Genomic DNA, 21,517 nt, shown 5'->3' with positions numbered 1-21,517 from the left:
TCTGCATTATAACGGATATTGTTACCGACTTACCTGGTGATAATTCTAGAAATGAAACAAACAGTTCGGTAATAAGTTATTTATTTAGTAACTACGCAGTATGTATACATCACTTTGAATAAATGATGACTAATATATAATATTCCTATATGCATTGTTATATTATTACATTATCGAAATGTTTATTTACAGTTTTTTTTTTTTACTAATAAAATGTACAATTTCCTTAAAAAGTTCATACAAAAATTGAATATTTATTTTAAACAAATAAACGAAAGCCAAGATCGGAAATAAGGAATTTTAAATTAAAAGTGAAACAGAAAGAAAAAGAAAAATATAAAACAATGGCATATCAACAAGAAGCGTTTGACTAATATTTACAGACAACCCCGTAACATTCGACAACTTTTTACTTAAAATCTACCTCCAGATCCACGTCCTCACACTCGAGCCAATTATATTGCCGAGAACATAGAGTAGAGCTGTTAGTATGGCTTGTCAAAGGTGCATGAAGCGAAACAGTTAGCGCAGTTATGTGTTTGCCGAGCTAGTGGATGTCGGATTCGATGAGGACGGAGCTGCTGGAGCTGCCAAATTAGTTGGAAGCTGTGCGGCAGCTGCTGAATAGTAAGCTGCATTCGCTGGAACGTTTGTGCTAATAGCTGAAATAAATCATAATAGTTTAAATATATATATATTAAAATAAAGGGGAATAGCTTACATTGGCGCAGTGCCTTTTGAAACTTTTCGTATTCCACATAGTGTTTAAGACGCAGCTCGTCCTCCTCGATGAGTTGTCTCTGACGCAACAGCAACAGCCGTTGGTGCTGGTTAGTACCCAAGCGCGTGTTGCACAATTGGTTGACCAACGAGTCTAGATTGTGCTTTATATCCTGCCGAAAAAAAACAGAGTCTAATACATTCAGAATAAAGCATATTAATTGATCTTACGGATTGTATATCGCTTGGCAACAAGTGCGGATGGGTAGCTGCCAGAGATACAGGCTCTTCGGTAACTGCAATAAGGGGTATAATATTTATAAATTACAAATAATTATGAATTAAGAATTAGAACTATGGATGGCAGCTTATAAAGTTTAAATCTCTCCTTTTACTCAATACTACTTTAAGATAATGCATAGAATTTTCTTCAGATATTGCTTACCTTCACCAGACGAAGCGTTAAAAATCGGTTGCATAACGTGTTGCATGGGCTGTGCGGGCTGCTGGGTTGCCATCAGTGGCGACTGCTGCAACAAATGATTGGGAACAGAGCCCTGGAAGTTTTGTGGCGCTGGCACACAAGCTCCGGTCTGCTGGTTGTACATTCCGGGCACACTCTGTTGCTGCATGTGTGACTGCATCTGCATCTGGTGCTGCTGCTGCGAGATCATTTGCTGCTGGGCCGACATAGTCTGCATGGGTGGAAGCTGATGCGGTATCCCCTGGGCCATGCTCACCACTTGGGGCGGCAGCGAGTGAAGTTGGTTCGGCTGCGTCTGTATGAATTGGTGCTGAGGATGAGTCTGTTGTGTGCCAGGCAAGTTAAATTGCTGCGATCCCTGCTGGGAGCCCTGCTGCTGCTGCTGTTGCTGCTGCTGCTGCATCATTATCTGTTGCTGTTGTTGCGAAATGAGTGGCAGTTGATTCTGCGGCTGCTGCTGCTGCGGCTGAATCGGCTGCATCGGCATGGATTGCTGTTGCGGCTGCTGCTGGATACTGTTAACCATGGGTGAGTGGCCATTGAGTGGCGTCTGCTGAGGCTGTTGTGGCATGTTCTGATGCACAAGTTGCTGCTGCGCCTGTAGGTTAGGCATTTGTTGCATGTGGGTGCCATTCTGATTGATAACTTGGGGCACCACAACGCACTGAGTGCCTGCTACACTTGTGGAAGTGTTTGCCCCTCCAGGCAGCTGGTGGATCTGCTGGGGCTGTTGGTAAATCAACTGAATTCCGTTAATGGCCAGCGGAACATTTTGAATGGGTGAGCTGATGACTTCGGTTGGCGTGTTGACCACACTGCCGTTCGGCACTGAGTTGTTGGTCTGCATCTGGCCTCCAGGGCCTGCAAGCTGCAGGTCGATCTTCAGTTGACCCTGCGCAGGTTCCTCCACACCGGTTGAAGTTTTCTGCTCCTGCACGCGACTGACACTGAAACGCGAGATTTTACGGGCACTCGGATTCACAACCTCTTCGATTGGCTTGCTTACAACCGACAATGTGGCCGAAGCAGACTGTAAATGTAAGAAAAAGTTAGCGATAGCAAATCATCTTTGAAAGCATCCTTGAATCTCACCTCTTCTGCATTTTCGGTATTTCGCAAAGCGGCCAGTTTCTTTTCCAAATCAGCTATTGAGTTTTGATTTAGTGATCCGTTACTGGGATTCCTTTGCGGCTGATCACTGCTGTTGGTTGAAATGGATGTGGTCGATGGCTTTTCCAAGCTGGGCTGCTTGGACAGTTGCTTCTCGTGGCCCGTGCCTATGCTAATTCCAACTGATGCCTCAGTCGGAGTCGGATCCGAGTTGCTGACCGTCCCATCCAGATTAGTGGCAGTGTGCAGGTGAACATCAGAGCCCATGCTGTTGTCGATGGAAGTGCGCCGCGAATTGTAGACGGAGGAACCAGAGCCCCTGGCAGATGTCAACGCTGCAGTGGGTGTGTTCTGGCCCACTGACGCTACCGATGCTCCTCCTCCGTTATTTGACTTGTTTGTCTAAGGTAAGTAACAATTATATATTTAATATAACATAGCATTAATCTTATAAACTACTTTCTAACTGACAACCAAACCAAGGCCTCTTAAAATAGGAAAATAATAATCATTGGACTGTATTATTCATTTGTTTATCCTCACCTCTTGTGGTTGTCCAGAAGTAGTCTTGAGTGAAGACATGGCCGGGGAGGCCTGGTGCGGAGTCCTGTTATTGATGGAGGCCACTACTGCAGAGGCGAAGGCGTGGGCGTGAGTTATGTTCTCTAGTTCTATCTTCAACTGCTCCAGAGTGTTGGCCGCTCCGGCTCCCTGGGCTCCCGCTGCTTGGGCGGATTTATCTTTCGGCTTTTCCGCTTCCACCGCAGTGGATGGCTGGGGGTTCTCCGAAGGTTCCAATGCGGCCTTGTTGGGCATGTCAAAGGTTATCTTTACAGCGGTCAAGTCGTCGAGGCTTCTGGTATGCTTCAAGTCCTCCTGAATCTTTAAATGACGGTTCAAGGGCAGATTCAGGCTACGCGGAGCCCCTCCGCCGGCCGATTCCAAAAGCTTTTGCATTCTAGCGATAGCGAGGGAGCAAGGCTTCTGATGCACATTCTGTCCTTGTGATCTCTCCTTGGCATCGTCGAACGGTGGCTCCGGACCAGTTGGAGTTATGTTGCTGTCGGGCATGTAGTCAATCGACAGGGATGTGTATTCCGAGGCTGTGCTTGTCTTGCGAGACACGGAACCGGATCCGATGGTCACGTCATTGCTGCTATTGGGCGCATCCCTCGATGCGGTTGATGAGGAAGACATGGTCGAAGTGGTTGTGGGTGGCGTTCCAACGTTCAACTGCGGCTCTTGCGCATTGGTTATGATGGACCTGGTCTCGAAACTCAAATTGGGGTTCGACGACTCAGCGCCTCCTCCGCCGGAGGGCAGAGTCTCCACACCATGGATAGTGGGTTCGAACATCTTCGTAATGTCGCTGGCGGTTTCATCCCGCTAAAATAGGTATACAGCATGTGAGTTAAAGTAGTCATGGAAAAGTACAAGTGCATTATTATTTCAAATAAAAATGGAAAAAAAGTAAAATTAAAATAATTAAAAACTATATGTTAAGTCCACTTTTTATTATAAAAGGAGTAGAAAAAAATAAAATTCCTTGTTTAAAATTCGGCGTGGGTAAGTTTATCCTAAAATTTAATTTGGGATTGTTTCGGGGCCAACAAAAATTTAATGTAAATGGGGTTGATAAAAAAATGGTTTTGCCATATCTGATTGGGTATCTTTCAAAAAAGGAAACAAATGTATGCATTTGTCATTTTAAACTGGAAACACTATTTTTTAGTGAATATAGTATAATCATTATGATGTAGTAGAAAATAATATTAGTTAAGGGATTCAGAAAAATTTGAATTCGTTTTATATAAGTTTTTGAAAAGAAAAAAATATTTGTTGGACATTCATCGTTGAGTTCTTAAGAAAGATAGATGTGGCGCTTTTAAATTGTGTTAACATTAAATCATTAAAACTAACTTTCAATATATATGAAATTATAATAAAATCTTCGTTATAAGTAAATGTTCTGAATTAGTCTAAGAAAAAAGGAAAATCCTCGAAAGTAAAGAAATATTTTAGCTAGAAAAAATAAGTGTTTACATAAGCCCAGTGCGCTCAACACTTACAGATCTATGTCTTTGGTGTGACCTAAACGTGGAACGCTGTCGAGTTAGAGACGCGTGTCGGACCTGTTTTGTTATAGTAGGGATAGACAATCAAAAAACATGGATTTTGTGATATGGATATTAAAATCGCTCAGTTAAGTATTTTACGAAATCGTTTAGACATCATTTTCTCAATATCGAATCGCGACTTTTCCGAGGAAAAGGAAGGAGGCTGACTCATGAAGCGGTGAGAATACTAAACAAAATTTCTTTTCGTCTTTAAAGGCATGTCTTAGACATTAACAAATATATTTATATTTGTGAAGAATTATTCGTGATGATTGGTGAAAAATTTTTAGCTTGTATTATAGCTGAAAAATCGGACTACTCAAAGTGGTTTCAATTTGAGTGAATATAGGTAAAATCCTTTATCACCAATAGAGACAGACGGAAGCAGGTCTTTAAATAGTCTTCTATACAATATAGAGGTGGTTAATTCTCTAGCCAGATCGGTGAATCTCTTTATTCATCAGTGTTTGCTCATCCAACAAACAGTATCCATTTCTGCGTTTTAAGAACCCTAAGGTCTCGTAAGAATAGTCTTCATTGAGTAAGAAAGAAATTTCTGTGGAAAGAGTTTTGGGATAGCGATGTACCTTTTCTATATTGCGGCGATAATTAGTCGGTATAGGGATTTGATTGGGATTCTGTTTGACTTGGTCAACAATTTCATTGATCATTTCCACAAAAACTGTACTTTGGCAATTAGAAAGCAAATCTTGGGCGATCTGAAAAGCAAAATAGTTCATAATTGAGTGTTAAATGTTGAATGTTGCTTAAGTCCAGAGTTTGTCTCACCAATTTATTGGCGATTTCAACCGGATTAACATCTCCAATGTCGAATTTAAATGTAATCGTTTTGAGTTTGTTCTCCATGTGGCAATTTATGACGCTGCCCTCGTCCACACTGGTAACACTTAGTTTGGGAATCCTTTCGTTGCCGCTCCGATTGGATCGTCTTGGTTTCTGGGAACGGGTTGCCGCTGTTGCTTGTTGCTTCTGCTGCTCTACAGATGTCTGGGTTTCTGCTTTGGGCCCATTTTCGGGATTGGTTTGGGCAGAGATGGTTTCCGAGGTGACAGCGAGTTCTTGGTTAACCTGGATTGGCTGCGGATTTTCCTGTTGAATCAGGACTTGCGAAGGAATCTGTGTGTGTTGCTCTACCTGAGGTTGCTGCTGTTGTGGTTGTTGCTGTTGAACAACAGGTTGCAGTTGTGGCTGCGGCTGTGCTTGTTGTTGGACCAAAGGTTGCTGATGCTGAATTAAAGGTTGCTGCTGCTGCTGCTGGCTCATCGGTTGCTGTTGTTGCTGCTGCTGGGGCGGCTGGCTGTGCAGGAGCTGTTGCAATTGCTGCTCCAAAGGCATGGACAACTGTATTGGTTGCTGTGTGGGCTGTGGCACAAATAGTGGTTGCTGCGAAGGCACAGCCGCAAATCCAGCATGCTGCTGCTGCTGCTGTTGGGGATCACCAAGTGCCACTGGCGGAGGCTGCTGGTTGTACGTCTGCGGCAATGATTGCTGCATTGGAGGAGCCACAGAAGTGGGTGGCACTTGCATCTGAACGGGGATCTGCATAGGCTGCTGTTGGTGTTGCTGCGGTGCCATTACCTGCGAACCCGCTATTAGTTGCTGCTGTGGCATTGCCTGCCCATATTGCTGCACGAATTGTTGTTGCTGCTGCTGCTGCTGAATTTGCTGTTGTTGGATTTGCTGTTGTTGGATTTGCTGCTGCTGCTGTTGGATTTGGTGTTGCTGTTGTTGTTGAAGTTGCTGTTGTTGAAGCTGCTGCTGCTGGAGTTGCTGCAACTGATGCTGGGCCAGTTGCTGCTGCAATATCTGCTGCGAGACAGCCGCCTGCTGTTGCTGCTGTAAAATCTGTTGCTGAATTTGAAGCGGCTGCGACAGCTGTTGCTGCTGCCCGGCCTGTTGCATCGCATAAGCCTGCTGTTGCTGGGCAAGTTGATTTGGATGCATTGCAACCGGCGGCTGTGGTTGCTGCTGCTGCTGCTGAAAATATTGCTGGGCCTGCTGCTGTGCCATTTGTTGCTGCTGCGCCAGGTCCGGTGTCTGCACGTTGGTGTGCATTAGTTGCTGCAACTGCTGCTGCAACGGAATCTGGTGGCTCTTTTGTTGATCTGCCAGTGGTTGCTGTTGTTGTTGTGGTTGCTGTGGTTGCGTCTCGTGTTGTTGTGGGGCCAAGACAGTTTGCGGTTGTTGTTGTTGCGGGGCCACTTGCTGCACTTGAACTTGCTGGGGCATCTGCTGCATCATTTGTGGCTGCTGCTGCTGCTGTTGCTGTTGTTGTTGTTGGTTGACCTGCTGTTGCGGCACCATCTGATGATTGACGGTTGGTGCAGCAATGGGTTGCTGCTGTTGCATCTGCTGACTGCCTGTGGGCGAGATCACCTGGTTGTTGGTCATCTCCTGCATCGTCGGATTCGAGTTTTGATAAGAGGCCAACTGCGGCGGCTGTATGTAGTGCACAGTTGGCTTCTGTTGCATGGGAATGGCCGGTGAGGGGATAGCCTGCGGCTGCACCGAGATCAGCTGGGAAACGGCCAGAGGAACTGGGACCTGAACAGGCTGCTGGATGCCAGTGTTCGGGATCGAAGTGTTCGAGCGTGTGGGCAGTTGTTGGGGCTCGACGCTGTTCGTGGAGAGAGCCAGGCTAGTTTCCGAATCAGTGTTGAGTAGGTCATACTTGAGCTGCAGACGCTGATTCCATTTGACGCCATCCTCCTCGTCCTCGGACTCCTCCTCCTCTTCCTCGTCTTCGTCGACGTTGGTCGGCAAGCTCTCGCGTTGCTTCTGCAAAGCAAGCTTCTCCAGACGCGACTTCTCGTTTTGCAGCTTTATCTGGGTCTGACGCTGGGCACGTTCCTTTAGCAACGACACAACCTGCACCTTTAGGAGTCGAGCCACTGCGCGCGAATCATCCTCCGATATAATGTTTTCCTTCATCATTTCCTGCGCAATCTGCTCGTACTCGTCGTGCTTGATGTTGTACTCGAACTGGATCGCCTCGTTCTCCTTGTGGCGCGACGAGCGCTTCTTGGGGTCCATAAAACGCAGCCGAAACTCGATGATGCTAATGCTGGGATCCGAAAGGAACTGTTCCGAGGCCGTGGGCTCTACGCGTATGCCGATGTCCTCGTCGAAGAACTCCGACTCCAGGAGCTCATTGCAGCTGGGGCGATCCTCCTTTTTCAGTTCAATGCACCGCTCTATAATATCGCGCACGTTGGGATCCTCCACCTTGGCCAGAGCCGCTGGCTTAATGCCCGAGATCACCTTCTTGTAGATCTGGGCCGGACCCTTGCACTCGCTGTATGGATATTCGGAGATGGCCATCTCCAACATGCACATGCCGAAGGCATACACGTCCACCGACTCGTCATAGTGCTCCTCGTACATTTCCGGGGCCATGAACTCCGGCGTACCAATCACAGATTTCGCGTGGGAGCGGTTTTTCAACGTTGCCAGGCCCAAGTCGCCGATTTTAACACTACCAGTGGTGCCAGTTATAAAAATATTATCACATTTCAAATCACGATGAATTATAGGAAATTGACGAGTATGCAGGAAGTTGAGGCCTTTCAGGATCTGGCGACACCATGACTTCAATACCTTTGGGTGTATTTTCTTGAATCGTTTCAAATAGCTGTCAAAAAGTAAATAAGAGTTTGTATTTCTGAGACCCACAATCCAAAGCAAGGTATAGTCTTACGATTTCAAAGTTCCAGATAACATTAGTTCGGTGACTAGTACTATATTCTTCTTGCGGCCAATGGGAAACTCCCAATACGTATAGAACCGCACAATGTTTGGGTGCTGAAGTTTCTTCAGCATGTCTGCCTCCTCGCGGAATCTGGTGCGTTCACTTTTCTTCACTTGCTTGTCCTGTAAAAATATGAAAAATATCAAAAATATTCCACTAATATTTACTCAAATTGTCAGGACCATTTTAAAACAAGTTTAAGCTATCATTAATCATGATAACCATTATCACTCTGATAGCTTACTCATGCAAGTTCGGGCTTATATTTGCTTTGACTTGAAATTATTTATCTTTCCGTAGAAAGTAAAAATTATTTTTCTGAGAAATTTAGAGACCGATGTTAAGCAATATAAATTCCATTGCAGCGTTAGCTTTACATTGAAATCATACCATATATTAAATATAACTAAGGTGTTCGAAATCCATTGCCCCACTCACCAGTAATTCGCACCAGGCAACTGGAACACCCGTCAACGTATCCAGGCCACGATAGACTGTTTTGAAGGAACCGCGACCGACCTCCTTGTCGTACTTGAAGAAACGTCCGCACGGGGACATGGCCACTGGGTCGTCGTCCTCATCGCTCTTGCTCTTGGTGATCGATGTGGCTGACGAGGTGGTGGACACCGTGGTCGTGGAGGGCAGCAGGGATGCGGATGCATCCGAGGAGAGCCCGGTAACAGTAGAGGAATCCTCTACGCTAACCTCGGCGCTCTCCGACTTCTTGGCCTTATCGTCGATGCTCTTTGGCTGCTTTTCACTCTGGATTTCTGTGTCGTCCTTCTCCTCGACCTGAAAGCCAACGCGCTTGACGCCGCTCGAGTGCTTGGCGGAGGACTTCAATGGCACATCGTCTTCAGTCTTCTCGATTGTAAGACTCCGTGACGCTTCGGTAATAATGTTGTCGATGATGCCGGCCACCTGGTGGGCGGTGGCATCCGTGGCATTCGACCGCGTGGGTGTGCGGAACTGCTCCTCCAAATGCTCCGCCTCGCGGGACAGCATCTCGATGTTGTCATCATAGTCGCGCGGAAACTCCGTCTCGAGCTCAACGAACTGAAGTGGATTGGTGTTCCTGCCCGACTGCTCCACATTTTTGCGCACGAATCGAATGTTCTGCACGAAGTTCGCCGTCAGGGTCGTGGGCGTGGTCTTGGACGAGTGAAGCGGAGCCTGCTGCTTGATCAGCGGCTCGATCACCGTGTCTGAGGAGGACTTTCTGGCCTCCATTTTCTTGGTGTCTGAGACAACCGCTTGCGACGTCCCCTTGGCCGACTTGTCTTTTTTGGGATTGCCCGAAGCTAGACCAGCTTTCTGGTTGCTCTTGGCATCTGCAGGCTCTGTTTTGCCATCCATTTTGTCCTCATTGTGTTCCCTGCGCTGGTTGTCCTGAGAGCAAAGCACCTCTACATCGGTTGTTTGCCGTTCGTTCAGAGCGCCGTTGTTGTTATGGTTGACCTTTGGTGCGTCGACTTCGATTTTTGGGCTCACCGTCGTCGTCTTACCGGAAAGGGAGTTACTCGAAAAGCGTCGCAGGACCCGCACAAAAAGGTTACTTTTGCTGGAAGCCGGTGGTGTATGCGTGGTGTGCAGCGTGGGCAGAGAGGAAGCTGGCTCGATGGGTGGTGACTGGATCGATGTGGTGCTGCTGGTGCTCGTGTGTGCAGAAAGTGCGTCCTGCTTGCGATTGGGCTTTCTGCTCAGTGTGTCTTTTAGTTTTGATGTCGGGTTCGGGTTTTGCCTAGAGGAGGCAGACCTATTAAATGATCGGTGTCCCGACTTTTGTATATTAGCTCCCTGCACAGTTTGCTCCTCGCTAGAAATGGAGGTATTCCTAAAAGAACAACAGAAGGTAAAGTTGATTAGATTTTTCTACAGGTAAACACTCATGCAATTGCTCCATAATTCTCAGTAAATTTCCATTGACAGGTTTATTAACAATCAATATCAATAATAAAGCGGTTTCATTTTACGAGTTTTCTTTAACGGACTTGGATATGATTGCCTCATTACGATAGCTTTAATAATTACTTGAGAATAATTATAGTTTAACAGCTTTTTAAATCAATTTTTGACTTTGGAATAATTGGATTGAAATGACATAACCCGGGGGTGATAGAGTAACATCTTTCAACCACATTCGGTTGGAATCAATCCTTATATCAAGCTTATTTCAACCATGTTTGGTTAGATGAGGTTTTTTGGCTTGGAAGGACACTTTTTAACCCATATTTGCCATTATCTAATAATATTTGTTGGCTTTGAACCATATTTACTTAAATATATATATCTAACGATTTTGAAATTTAAATCCTGGTACTATACTATTTTTAAGGAGTAACGAGCAACCCAATCTCTTTGCAATGAGTTATGAATCTTTACGAGGCACTGTGAACTTTAACCTATAAGGCAGAAATTACTCAAGCTACACCATATTTGTTGTAGTAACGAATCACTGTAGGATTAAGACCCACCTTTGAGGTTGCGTGGTGCAGGAGGTAGTACCATCTTCGCTGATGGCGCTTCCCTTCCGAGCACGGTTCGCAGGTACGACCTCTTGTTGTCGTACAAAGTCGCAGAGGGTTTGTCCAATTTTGCAAGATTTTCAGCAGCAGACCACCACGTTTAATCTGGAACGAGAGCCCAACGGATGGATGAGAACTGGAAGGTATGGGGTGGCAAGGTTAAATTCCGGCAGTGTTCGGCGAAACCGGCCAGTTTTCAGAGGGAAGGGGGTGGCAGGGGCAGAGACAGAGGCAGAGGCACAGGCAGGTGGGGTGACCGTTCCACCCACTTTTGTTCGTTGCTGTGTGCCGTCGACGTCGTCTGAAATATCGCTTACAGCTGGGTGGAAGTGGAAACGCCGCCGTCTCCTGGAGGCCGCGGTGTACGCTTTCCATGAATCACTAGTTTCGATTGCACTACGTTCGTCACTTGTTCTGCTGTTCTGTTTTGTCGCGAGGGATATGTGCGTACATATGTGCGGTACGCTGTCTATACATACATATTTATGTACATTTGATTCGGGGCAGGAAGCATATGCAGCGGCTATGATGTCATGGTTCCGCACCGCTCAGCTCAGCTCCTTCCGGGTGTCCTCCGCTCGACGGGATCGGGATCGGATGGGGGACTAGGGCTCGGGCTCGCACTGCGATGTCCGATTAAACCGTTCGCATTGAGGTTTTCAATTTGTGATTGTGGTGTTCAAAGGTAATTCGAGCTAGCAGGCTTGCATATTCGAACACAGCGGATTTGCCAGGCTTCCGGGGGAATCTGTCGCCGCCACAAGGGGGGTCAGTTGCATTGGACGCGGTCGAGAGTCAACGAAAAATCAAAGTATTTCGCTTTAAATTACTTTCACAAAATTTTACAAAGCAACTGGGTTTACTTGTGTTCGTGATATATCGATAGCGCGTTATTGTTACACAAGTGTTATCGACAGTGCTGCCACCCTGTTCGCGGTTGTCAATTTTCCTATAATATATGTTATGCACTTAACAGCTATGTTAACTGGCCTCTGTTAGTCCGTTAGCTTTTGAATTAGCTTTTAAATTTTACAAATATGTTTTAAAATTGGAACTTTATTGGAAAGGAATATTAGTATCCGGTATTAAGTATTTCCTATTGTTTAATGCACAACATGAAGAGGGTATTATTAGTTTTGTCACTCGATATTTGGTTCTCCTTACATGTACATAACTGCTGAGAAACTGTCAAATTGCTTAAAATCTTGATATTTGTAATATATTTCTTCCTTTTTATGAAAGACTTTGGTTTTATCTCGAAAATGTAATCAACAATCATTACGATACATATTTGTTTGGTGGCCATTATTACCTTCTTACCAACTATAAAACGAATAAATATTATAGCCACAATGGAGGCTTAATATTCCCCATACCAATATAAAAGACATTTGTATGCAATTTATAATTTTATTAACTATTAACTAAATCTCTGAATGATTTTTGAGAATACATACCATATGGATTTCAAATATTCATGCACTTATAGTTTAAAAATGATTTGATTAGATCGATTTTTAAATGTTAAATAAATAGGAGAGCTATAAGTGCACGATATTTTTGTACATCATAAAAATCGAAATCGCTCTATACAAAACCCTAAATTTTACCAGTGCCAGAAGTCTTGCATAATTTTAAACTTAACTTAATGGGCTGCAAATATGGTAATCAATAGAATTAATTAAATTAGAATAAATAATTATTTATATTTGAATTTATTTTATGAGCATGATCCTTTACTTTTGATCGTCACACCTAGAAATAAAAACAGAATTGGTTAATAATGAATTTACAAAGGATTTACAATTTCTTACTTATATTAAGGCAGGACGAATAGCACTGTAGTTGAGTTTCTCCCGTGTACATGTACCCATCGGATCCACAAATTATTTCGTCGTTCTCATCATAAACATTGGCGCAGATTTTCTCACAGTAACTTTCCGTGTCCTTTGGACTACCAGGAGTTGCAGCACTTGTCCCAGTTGACACCTTCGCATCCTCTTGCTGAAATCCATTAAAATGTTTATTTAATGTGAAAATGTTGGTAATAATAGATTTGCTTATACAAGAGCATAGATAATAGATTACAAGACTTTTATTCTGTTGGGAAAATCAAAATTGTGATATATGATTGACATCATATTATCTTTGAGTATAATATAAATATTTTAGCAAAATGTGTTTCTTATCAAACTGTAGCTAAATTCTTAATCAGCCTTTTAATATCTTGCACTTTTCTGTTTATTTTCAATGTTTACTTTTTAATTAAATAGCTTTTGTATAATTCCTTTTTAATTTAAATTGCAAATCGATTTATTATAATTATGGCAAAAAGTATGTAAGTTAGTGTATGTATTTTTTATACATTTATACATCTGCAAGGGTAGATAAACTAAGCTAGTTAGCTTATTTTTAAATTTATTCAAATAAATAAAGCGTAACCCACCTGTTTTCCACTGTCAGTATCGGCACTGTCCTCCGGATCGTCGCTGTACTCCTTGATGGGCTTGCTGAGCTGGAGGATTGGACTGGAAGCCTTGGCAGGTTCGCGGACTGCTTGGGCCACCGTTTCGTAGTAGTACTGGTTGGCCTGCGTGGCTGGGGACTGGGTGTACTTCATGGATCCCCTGATGGCATCCTGCTCGGTGAACTCGAATCGCAGTGGCTCCGGCGTGTAGCTCTTGTGGCTCTTGGCCGGGTGCTGGCTCTTTGGCGGGGTTTGGGTAGAAGCCTGCACCGACATGGGAGTGGACACCACGTGCTTGACCGCCTTGTTGCCGTCGGACTTCACCACAAAGACATCCTGGCCAGCCTGGTAGCTGCCTCGAACTACGGCTGCGTTTGCCGGCGCCGGATCTTGCTGATAGAACAAGTCCGAGACTTGTATGGGTTCATTGTAACTGGAGGAGACCGAGTTGTCTGGGCCAGCAATCTTGTAGGGAAGATGTTGCTTCAGTGACTGATGTTGCTGCGGTTGTGGTTGATGTTGCAGTTGCTGGTGTTGCTGCGGTTGCTTGTGTTGCTGCTGCTGCTGCTGATTATATTGCTGCGGATATTGCTGCAGCTGCTTCTGCTGATCCCGTTCGGTATCCATTCGCCTGTAGTCGGGATCTCGCTTGGGCAGGAAGTACTCATTGGTGCTCATGAACTGCAGGTAATCCTGCGCCTCCTTCGATTCCTTTGCGGGAGGCACAGCCTGGCGATAGTTGACCCCCTGCTTGGGCAGATTCTCAGAGTCCTCGTAAACCGAGTAGCTATTGGCATCCTTTTGGTACTGACTTGCAGTCTGTTGCGAGGGAACCACACTGAAACCAGCACCCTGCTGGCCAAAGAGCTTGGGATAGTGCAGATACTGGGAGGCCTGAACGGGTATCGCATGCTGCTGGATGGGAGCATAGGCTGGCTTCTGATCCTTCATTATGACATTGCCATTGAAGTGGGGCGAGGACTTGAAGTTTTGCATATACTGCTCGGAGAAATACTGCGGTGGAAACTGGTTCTTTCCCACATCCAGCACAGGAGTGTCCTTCACGTGGGCAAATCTTCCGGACTGATTCTGATCGAATTGATACCTCCGGAGCTGATCGTTGGCAGGAAAGTTGCCGAACTGCTCGCGACGCATGATGTGTTGAACTGTTGCAGGTTGCGGCGATCTCAGGAATTTCGTGGGTAGGCTATCCGATCGTGATCTTATTCGGGGCAGTAGTCCGGCACCTGGTGGTGGTCGATTGTGGTGGCTGAAATGTGGCTGAGGCTCACTCAAAAACTGCATTATTCGCGCCACCCTCGGACCACTGTGCTCATCGCACTGCACTCGATGGACGAGGAGAACGAACAGAAGTAAGGCCTCCAAGAGAGGGGCCAATCTGTGGCCAATTTGCGTCATTTTCAGGTGTCGAAATCGAAATCCGTTTGGCGGCAGGCGCGTCTTAATTCCACGACGGTCTATTGGTATTTGACATTTGTCAGTTTCGCCGCGGCCAAAAGCAAAAAAGTTTCTTTCGAATTAACCACGCACACATACGAACGCGAAGCTTCTTTTCTTTCGCCACACGATCTCGCAGACTTGATCTCACTTTCTTTGTTATCCGGTCGGTGGTCAGTCGTTTAAAATACAAAAATTGGAACGCCTTGCGGCAATGCAGCCAATGCTAAAGCCAAAGTCAAAGCTAAAGCTAAAGTCGAAGACGAAGTCAAAGCTAAGGTTTTCGGCTCCAAATGCAGCGATCTATTCAAAACCGAGTGCCTTTACATGGGTACATTTCTCAGAGCCTGTTGTTCGAGCGCTCGAGAACCGTTAATCAATCGAGGGTCTCGACTATCCGATCACTTTCTTCTCGAAATTCGGCACTTTGCGTTGGCTAGTCGTTCGTCGGTTGGTTGGAAAGCAACTGAGTTGCAAATGGAACGTTTCTGAGCCAGCAGCTGTGCTGGAATTCGTCGGAATGGCCATTAAACCAGTTTCGAGACTCTGCCACAGAGGAAATGTGGATGTGGATGTGGATGTGGTGGCCTGGTGAAGCCACCGAGAGATCACAGCATCACACTCGAAGATCAAAATGGAAATGGAGATGGAGATGGAGATGAAGTATGTAGTTGAGGCACTCGAACCTCGGGGCACAGTGGTATCAATTTATCGCTTTGCTACAAATCTATTTGACAGATGATTTACTTTTCTTCAATTCGGTTATCTTAAGTGCAGGTGAAAGTAAATCAGATAAACATTTCGGAAACCCTATGCGTAATTCGGAAATTCTTCAAAGTTCAACCTCTAATTAGCTCATAAAGAATGCCAGATCGCTGATGAAGAAATTTTGAAATTTAGTGTTTATTTACCACTGACTCTTAATCTTCAAGAAAAAGTGAAAATTTATTTTAATTATAGATACTGGGATAATGGGTACAACTTTCGCTTTTGTAGTCAATTTGGCATTGCTTCTTTTTTTTTAAAGAGAACAAGCCATGAAAACGATAATTTCGATCATTGTTATGCAAAACGTTCGAAACCGTAAACATTTGTTAATGTATTCATTCATAAAAGCCCTGTTACTTTAGGTTGGTCTTAAAGTTTCAGTTTATCAAGTTTCAAACAACTGTGATATTTTTGGGTTGAAAAAAAATTGTAAAGCTGGAAAAGTGCAAAAATAACTTATTATTAACTCAACCACAGTTTAAAGAAGTTATAAAATACATTAAATTTTTTATTCACTGGAAGAGATGTGGTGGGAATAATTTAATCTCCTGTTGTGCTGCCAAATTAGTCAGATTCCTAAAACAGACTAATAAATTTGGACCTAAATAAGCTACAAAGACAAATAATAGTCCTTAAATTAAAGCTACATAAAAGGGTGTGCACATAACCTTCGGTTTTCACTCGGCGTAATTAGTTTACACTAGACTTGTTGAAATGGACTCGGCTTAAATACAAGTCTCCTCATTTTTGATCCAAATATCGTTCTCAACTTGCGCGCCTTCACAAACCGTGTGACGAGCTGATGTGCTATTTTCCAGCACAATTACAATGTCAGTACTTAGAACGGTTGAGTCTGCATTCTGCAAGCAAATACGTAGGTCAAGGTTAATATATGTGTGATCAAAATGTATGCTAATATGTTATTCTTTCAGTCACATACGAAAAGAAACGTAACGAAAAAGTTCTGTTCCCGTAGGTACACATGTAAACAAAACCAAATCAACTTAAACAAGGATAAAAACAAGTGGGGTAAGCAACTTTAGCATTGGGAATTAGAAAGTTTGACAAAATGACGCAAAGTAAAATAACTTTTTAATTTGATTTATTCACCAAGCTACGTTTGAACTTTAAAAGTCCAGCCATGTGAGAAAAAGTTTGGAAATAGTTGTGAAATTTCACTAAACATGATATCAGATAAATGAAAATAAAATTTAAACAAGAACAATTTACTAGTGCGTAAAATAAAATGTATAAGCAAAGTGTAAGTTTTTTATTTATTTTTCTTACCTTTGGTAGCGGTAGACTGTATGTTTTTTTAATCAACATTCTACTTGCAGATATGGAATCTGCCTCGTTTTTGTTATTTTGATGCCGACTTGATCTCACATGAACCTAAAAAGTAAATTTGAATTAGAGTAGTTAAATTTTTATTTAAAGAGAAACATACGGAATGCACACGGTCGTAATTTATGTTGTTACCCATAGTTGTGGCTGTACTTTCGCGGAAACTGGAGTGATCCCTTGCAAAAGCACTATTATAGTATGCACCCACAGCTTTTCCGCAGAGAAGTTCTCTAAATGCGACCCTATAGCGACGTGACATTACACTATATACGATTGGGTTTATGGTGCTAACAATAAAATTAATAAGCATGTTATTTAACAAACAATAAAATGTTAAATAAATAAGTTACCATGAAACATAGTAGGCAAAGCCCGCAATAGAAAAGAGCGCCTCGTTTATATCCAAATAGTTGTCCATATCCTTGGCATAGAGAAATATAAGTCGTTGCAGGTGAAACGGAAACCAGCACACAAAAAATGTAATCACCACTGCGGCTATACTGATTAAATGGGTGAGAATCGTGATTTTGAACCTTAAATATATATCGTATTGTGTAGTTGCCAAAAGCTTACCCAACATTCGTATTACTGTCTTCTTTCTCATTTGTGAGTTTCGTGTTTCTCTGTTATTGCCGTGTTGAACACCTAAAAGATTTCCCTGAAGTTGCACCATTTGGGATCGATAGAAGCCAAGTACTTGCCCAGTTTTTGGTTTGTTCGAGATCGAATCTTAGCTCCCATTCGGCCGTAAAGCAATATTATGAGTATCATCGGAATGACGAAGAATATGCAGAAGGATACTTCGAACACTGGTATGACATTCACAATCTCAGGGGACATGGAACAGAATGCAGATTCCTCAATGCGGGAGTCATCTGAAAAATGTACAATAAAATATAATCCCTCACTCGTAAAATATATACCATAAATATGAATTATTTCTGAATATATAAATATCTGCGTGATTTATATTTAAAGTTTCATTATCAAGTTACTAAGAATATACTAAACTTCTTCCTGTTAAACATTTCTCTCATACCATTTATATATATATAGTTACAAATATACATTTTAACAATGAAGTCGCTTACCCAAAGGATATTTAAGGTATTGAATATCTGAGAGGAGTCCAAATGGTATGGCACTAATGAAACTTGCAATCCAAAGAGCTGTTATTATGCGAATAGCTCGTTTGAAGCCAACCATGGCATATAAATGCAAGGGATGACAAATGGCCAAAAATCTTTCCATGGAAAATGCCACGATGGTAAATACGGAGACATAAGTACATCTAAAAATGGAAACTTTATTGATACTATAATTAACAACAAAATGATTTATACTAACGCCTCGGAAATAAATGCTCGAATTTTGCAAAATGGCATGCCGAAGAGATCTGGATACTGGTGCCAGTATAAAAACACTTCCGTTGGCAGTCCTAGATATTTTAACAATAATGAATTCAAAGAATTTTAAAACAATGTCTTATCCACTTCCGTTGAACTGGTTGTGGTAACATACACGCGCTTATATAATTAACTAACCAAAGAGTAAGTACAGCAAATCGGAGACAGCCAAACTAAAGAGATAGTAATTTGTCGCCGTGTGCATTGCCGAGTGTCGAATAATCACAATGCATACTAACAGGTTGCCAATGACACCGGTTATAAAAATGCCTCCAAATATAATTGTTATCTGAAAAAAATTTTAACAAAGAAAAAATCTTTTCATAAATATATATATAAGAAAGTTTAAATTATTTAAAAAACTTAACAGACGATAACTAACCACCCTTAATATATTTGTATATAACAATTTTTTTTGGTTAATGGTATAGGCTCATGTTTTTATATCCCTTTTTTTTAGACTTTAATAAATTTTTTAAAAATTATATTCAAAGCAATTGTATTATTATATAATGATTTAATTATTTTTTTGAAAAATACCTATTCAAAAAACTTATTAAATTTACATATTTATTCTGTATTTCAGCCAAATAAAAAGGCATTTTAAAATTGTACGGAGAGCAATTTGATTATTATTTGTAATATATATAATAATAAATATAATTATTATTTTAAAACTGAATTCATAAATACCTACCAAAATGGCCTTATAAAGTGGTAAGGTCTGCGGCCCGAGCACAAAAGCCACAAACTCTGTGGGTGAGCAATTAAAGGTGCCGCAGGCAAAGTAATCCTCTGCTTCTAATCCTTGGGATGGTGCCCAACTAACACTAGTTGCATATGAAGTTGGCGTATTGCTTAGACTTGTATTAAAATCTAAAAAAGTTGCTTCTGTCGATGAGTTCATTTTAAAACCGAATCTGTTGCTTTTTTTGTTTATTTTGTGTAAAAGTATTGTTTTAACGGCTGCCGCTGAATTTCGAATAACCCATGGCACACGACGATTTCCGTTTAATTTTTTATGGATTGCGAGAAATCAGCGCTGCGCTATCGTATAATACAGCCACTGTATCTTTTAGATGCCCGCAGATTACTGTCCGCAGTCTAGCGCTAAAAAGATAAGAAGGCATGGTTTAGGCTAAATTGTAAATAAATGCATACACAGGCATCTATAAACACCGCGTACATACTCTATATTATGTGTACGTATACAACTATATAGATATGAATTGGTATTCATGCCGCAGAATGAGTAATTTTTTTTGTTTACGTCAAAAACAACAAAGTTTAATCTTAAATTATTAGATAAGTAGATCAGATGTTAAACAACTGAAACAAACACTACAAATTTGGGAAATAATTTGAAATTAGAAGTAAAGAATCCAGCCAGGAAATTGTTTAGTAGTTTTAAAATTGCTAATTAGTAAATAAAAGCAAAGATTCTATTAATTCGGATACCATATAATAAATATTTCAAATACTAAATATTTAATAAAATATACATTTTACAGTTGTTTATAATCTTTAGAAAAAAACCCAAATACCCTGAAAGATAAATTTTAAAAAATAACTTCAAAGAATTATTCCGACCATACTCGGATACCTTCTTTCTACACATAGATTAATTTGAAATGTCAACAGACATGAATTATCAAATCAAGAGGCGGAGAAAATTCTGCCTTCAAGAATTTCATTAGTCTGAAGAGTCCACACGTTTATTAATTTATTTTAAAAAGCTCTTAAAGCCCATATAAAACGTTGGCCTTTATTTGCTTATGAAGATGTTATCTTATCAACTGACACACATCTGGTTAGTTTTACTTCTCTAAGAAAATGTATATTATTAAAGTATACACATACTTCGAGCGATGTACGACTTAATTGCTGTCAGTTAATTTTGTAAGCAAGTATATCATTAATTATTAAGTTCTTGTCAAGTGATTTACAATGTAAACAAAAAAGTTTTCAAATTTCGATTGTCTCATCGTGAAGTAAACAGGAAACTTTAAAGCCTCTTGTATTAAAACTTAAGGCAGAAGAAAATGTAATTTAATATGCACACAGATTATTAGTTGTATTGTGGTTGCAAGTGTCGGCAGCAGCATCTTGGCTAAATTTATTAAGCCAGTTTGAACGGGGTTAACAATAGCTTATGCACAAAAACCAGAATACTGGCAACCAGAAAAGTTTGCACGTGTGTTGGGCACAGAATTTGTTATTATTATGAATATGTCGCCGAGACAAACTCGACACAAAGCGTTGAGATATTTTGGCTAAGCGAAGCAAACTATAGAATTTCACGCACTTGCAAACTTTTCCAACTAAGTGTGCTCAGACGTGAATTTAATTTGACGACGTATGCAAACAGGAAGGCGCACGTGTGATTAGGAAGCGAGTTGAGGTACGACGGCCTCAAAGGATGATAAAATAATAAATAGCAGGAGTCTCATTAGAAGCAGCCCCCAACCAGTAAACCAGTAAATCAGTAAGCCAGTAAATCAGTAAAACATCCAATTTAGACTCGGGAGAGCCGGGAGCACTCTTGAGACAGCTAATCCAATCCAGCATCTGGCCATTAGGGACACTTAGCCGGTGACCGACCCCAGCCTCTGGTAGCCTTTTGGCAACTCCTCCCCCTCCAGTTTTCCATGACCAGTGGCCAAGCCACGTGTTGCTAATTACTTGGGTGCCGAAGCCCACAAGTTCGCATATATATAATATATGTATATATGTCTTCCATACACACAGGTGCAATATATGTCAGGTGTCGCCAAGACTTGAATATAATTATGCATGGACATCTGGGAATTTTCATAGCCCATTATCCCAAGGCACTTGCTTTTATTGGATTTATTGAGTGCGGATGAAGATGAATAAGGCAGAGATGTGTTGGTGTTAGTGTTCTTGTTGTTTTATTCAAAGCTGTAAGTGAATTCCAGACTAGACTTAATTATGCTGAACTTCGACAACAATACTAATTTAAGTTCGTTTAATCTTATTACTTAGCTTAGTTTTGAATAAGTAAGCACTTTAAAAAATGAAGAACTTTGAACCTTGGGCAAAAGTTCACCAAACTATGAAGATTTTATATGTAAAAAAGCTTTCATCGGTGCATACATAAGTAAATACTTACATGCGTTGATATATAGTAAGAACACTGCACCCCATTAAAATATAAAGAAAGAAATTATAAGTTAAACATACATTTTGTTCTTTAAGCTCACTAAGGTTTTAAATAAAATATTTTTCGAAATTTGTGTTTAAAAAGTTATTTTTCTGTTAAAGTGAAGATAAAAAAAAATTACACTAATAACGACTCGGATTATGCTTTATCGAAATGATCTTCTAC

At 41.8% G+C, this 21,517-nt stretch overlaps 3 protein-coding genes across 6 annotated transcripts; all 3 read right to left on the bottom strand.

Annotated features, from left to right (window-relative positions):
• Positions 1–259: 259 nt before the first annotated feature.
• On the bottom strand, positions 260–10,805 carry LOC108146849 (serine/threonine-protein kinase WNK1). 3 transcript variants are annotated; one of them, XM_017273056.2, is made up of 13 exons: positions 10,675–10,805; positions 8,639–10,034; positions 8,150–8,322; positions 5,587–8,083; positions 5,221–5,529; positions 5,019–5,150; positions 4,384–4,446; positions 2,858–3,700; positions 2,297–2,716; positions 1,166–2,234; positions 952–1,016; positions 722–893; positions 260–662 (listed from the first exon to the last, which is right to left on the bottom strand). In XM_017273056.2, exons 2-13 carry the CDS (start codon positions 9,554–9,556, stop codon positions 532–534), a joined length of 6,792 nt encoding a protein of 2,263 aa, XP_017128545.1. In that variant the 5' UTR covers positions 9,557–10,034; positions 10,675–10,805; the 3' UTR covers positions 260–531. The 3 variants fall into 3 exon arrangements, with proteins under 3 accessions (XP_017128545.1, XP_017128544.1, XP_017128546.1); XM_017273055.2 differs by having other exon boundaries at positions 5,221–8,083; XM_017273057.2 differs by lacking the exon at positions 4,384–4,446 and having other exon boundaries at positions 5,221–8,083.
• Positions 10,806–12,121: 1,316 nt separating this feature from the next.
• On the bottom strand, positions 12,122–14,940 carry LOC108146938 (putative mediator of RNA polymerase II transcription subunit 12). Its single transcript, XM_017273190.2, has 3 exons — positions 13,172–14,940; positions 12,540–12,729; positions 12,122–12,480 (listed from the first exon to the last, which is right to left on the bottom strand). Exons 1-3 carry the CDS (start codon positions 14,609–14,611, stop codon positions 12,446–12,448), a joined length of 1,665 nt encoding a protein of 554 aa, XP_017128679.1. The 5' UTR covers positions 14,612–14,940; the 3' UTR covers positions 12,122–12,445.
• Positions 14,941–15,003: 63 nt separating this feature from the next.
• On the bottom strand, positions 15,004–19,248 carry LOC108146939 (neuropeptides capa receptor). Of its 2 annotated transcripts, XM_017273191.2 has the most exons (10): positions 18,866–19,248; positions 18,307–18,457; positions 18,110–18,200; positions 17,854–18,053; positions 17,464–17,637; positions 17,336–17,407; positions 17,113–17,257; positions 16,866–17,049; positions 16,706–16,810; positions 15,004–16,278 (listed from the first exon to the last, which is right to left on the bottom strand). In XM_017273191.2, the coding sequence occupies exons 1-10, from the start codon at positions 19,073–19,075 to the stop codon at positions 16,144–16,146; spliced, it is 1,467 nt and encodes a 488-aa protein (XP_017128680.1). In that variant the 5' UTR covers positions 19,076–19,248; the 3' UTR covers positions 15,004–16,143. The 2 variants fall into 2 exon arrangements, with proteins under 2 accessions (XP_017128680.1, XP_017128681.1); XM_017273192.2 differs by lacking the exons at positions 15,004–16,278; positions 16,706–16,810; positions 16,866–17,049 and having other exon boundaries at positions 17,175–17,262.
• Between the last annotated feature and the right edge of the window lie 2,269 nt (positions 19,249–21,517).

Source organism: Drosophila elegans, unplaced genomic scaffold, assembly GCF_018152505.1.
Source record: "Drosophila elegans isolate 14027-0461.03 unplaced genomic scaffold, ASM1815250v1 contig_208, whole genome shotgun sequence".
Taxonomy (NCBI): Eukaryota; Metazoa; Arthropoda; class Insecta; order Diptera; family Drosophilidae; genus Drosophila; species Drosophila elegans.
The sequence above is the reverse complement of the archived record's forward strand: the minus strand, read 5'-3'. Positions and strand labels throughout refer to the sequence as shown.

Coding starts and splice junctions, on each gene's coding strand:
- LOC108146939 (XM_017273191.2), bottom strand. CDS start 19,075: ATGAACTCATCGACAGAAGCAACTTTTTTAGATTTTAATACAAGTCTA. Junction 18,458..18,865: donor CACTTTATAAGGCCATTTTG/GTAGGTATTTAT, acceptor AATTTTTTTCAG/ATAACAATTATATTTGGAGG. Junction 16,811..16,865: donor ATTACGACCGTGTGCATTCC/GTATGTTTCTCT, acceptor TTTACTTTTTAG/GTTCATGTGAGATCAAGTCG.
- LOC108146849 (XM_017273055.2), bottom strand. CDS start 9,556: ATGGATGGCAAAACAGAGCCTGCAGATGCCAAGAGCAACCAGAAAGCT. Junction 1,017..1,165: donor TAACGCTTCGTCTGGTGAAG/GTAAGCAATATC, acceptor CCCTTATTGCAG/TTACCGAAGAGCCTGTATCT. Junction 663..721: donor TCAAAAGGCACTGCGCCAAT/GTAAGCTATTCC, acceptor GATTTATTTCAG/CTATTAGCACAAACGTTCCA.
- LOC108146938 (XM_017273190.2), bottom strand. CDS start 14,611: ATGACGCAAATTGGCCACAGATTGGCCCCTCTCTTGGAGGCCTTACTT. Junction 12,730..13,171: donor ATACTGACAGTGGAAAACAG/GTGGGTTACGCT, acceptor AATGGATTTCAG/CAAGAGGATGCGAAGGTGTC. Junction 12,481..12,539: donor TTCGTCCTGCCTTAATATAA/GTAAGAAATTGT, acceptor TTTTATTTCTAG/GTGTGACGATCAAAAGTAAA.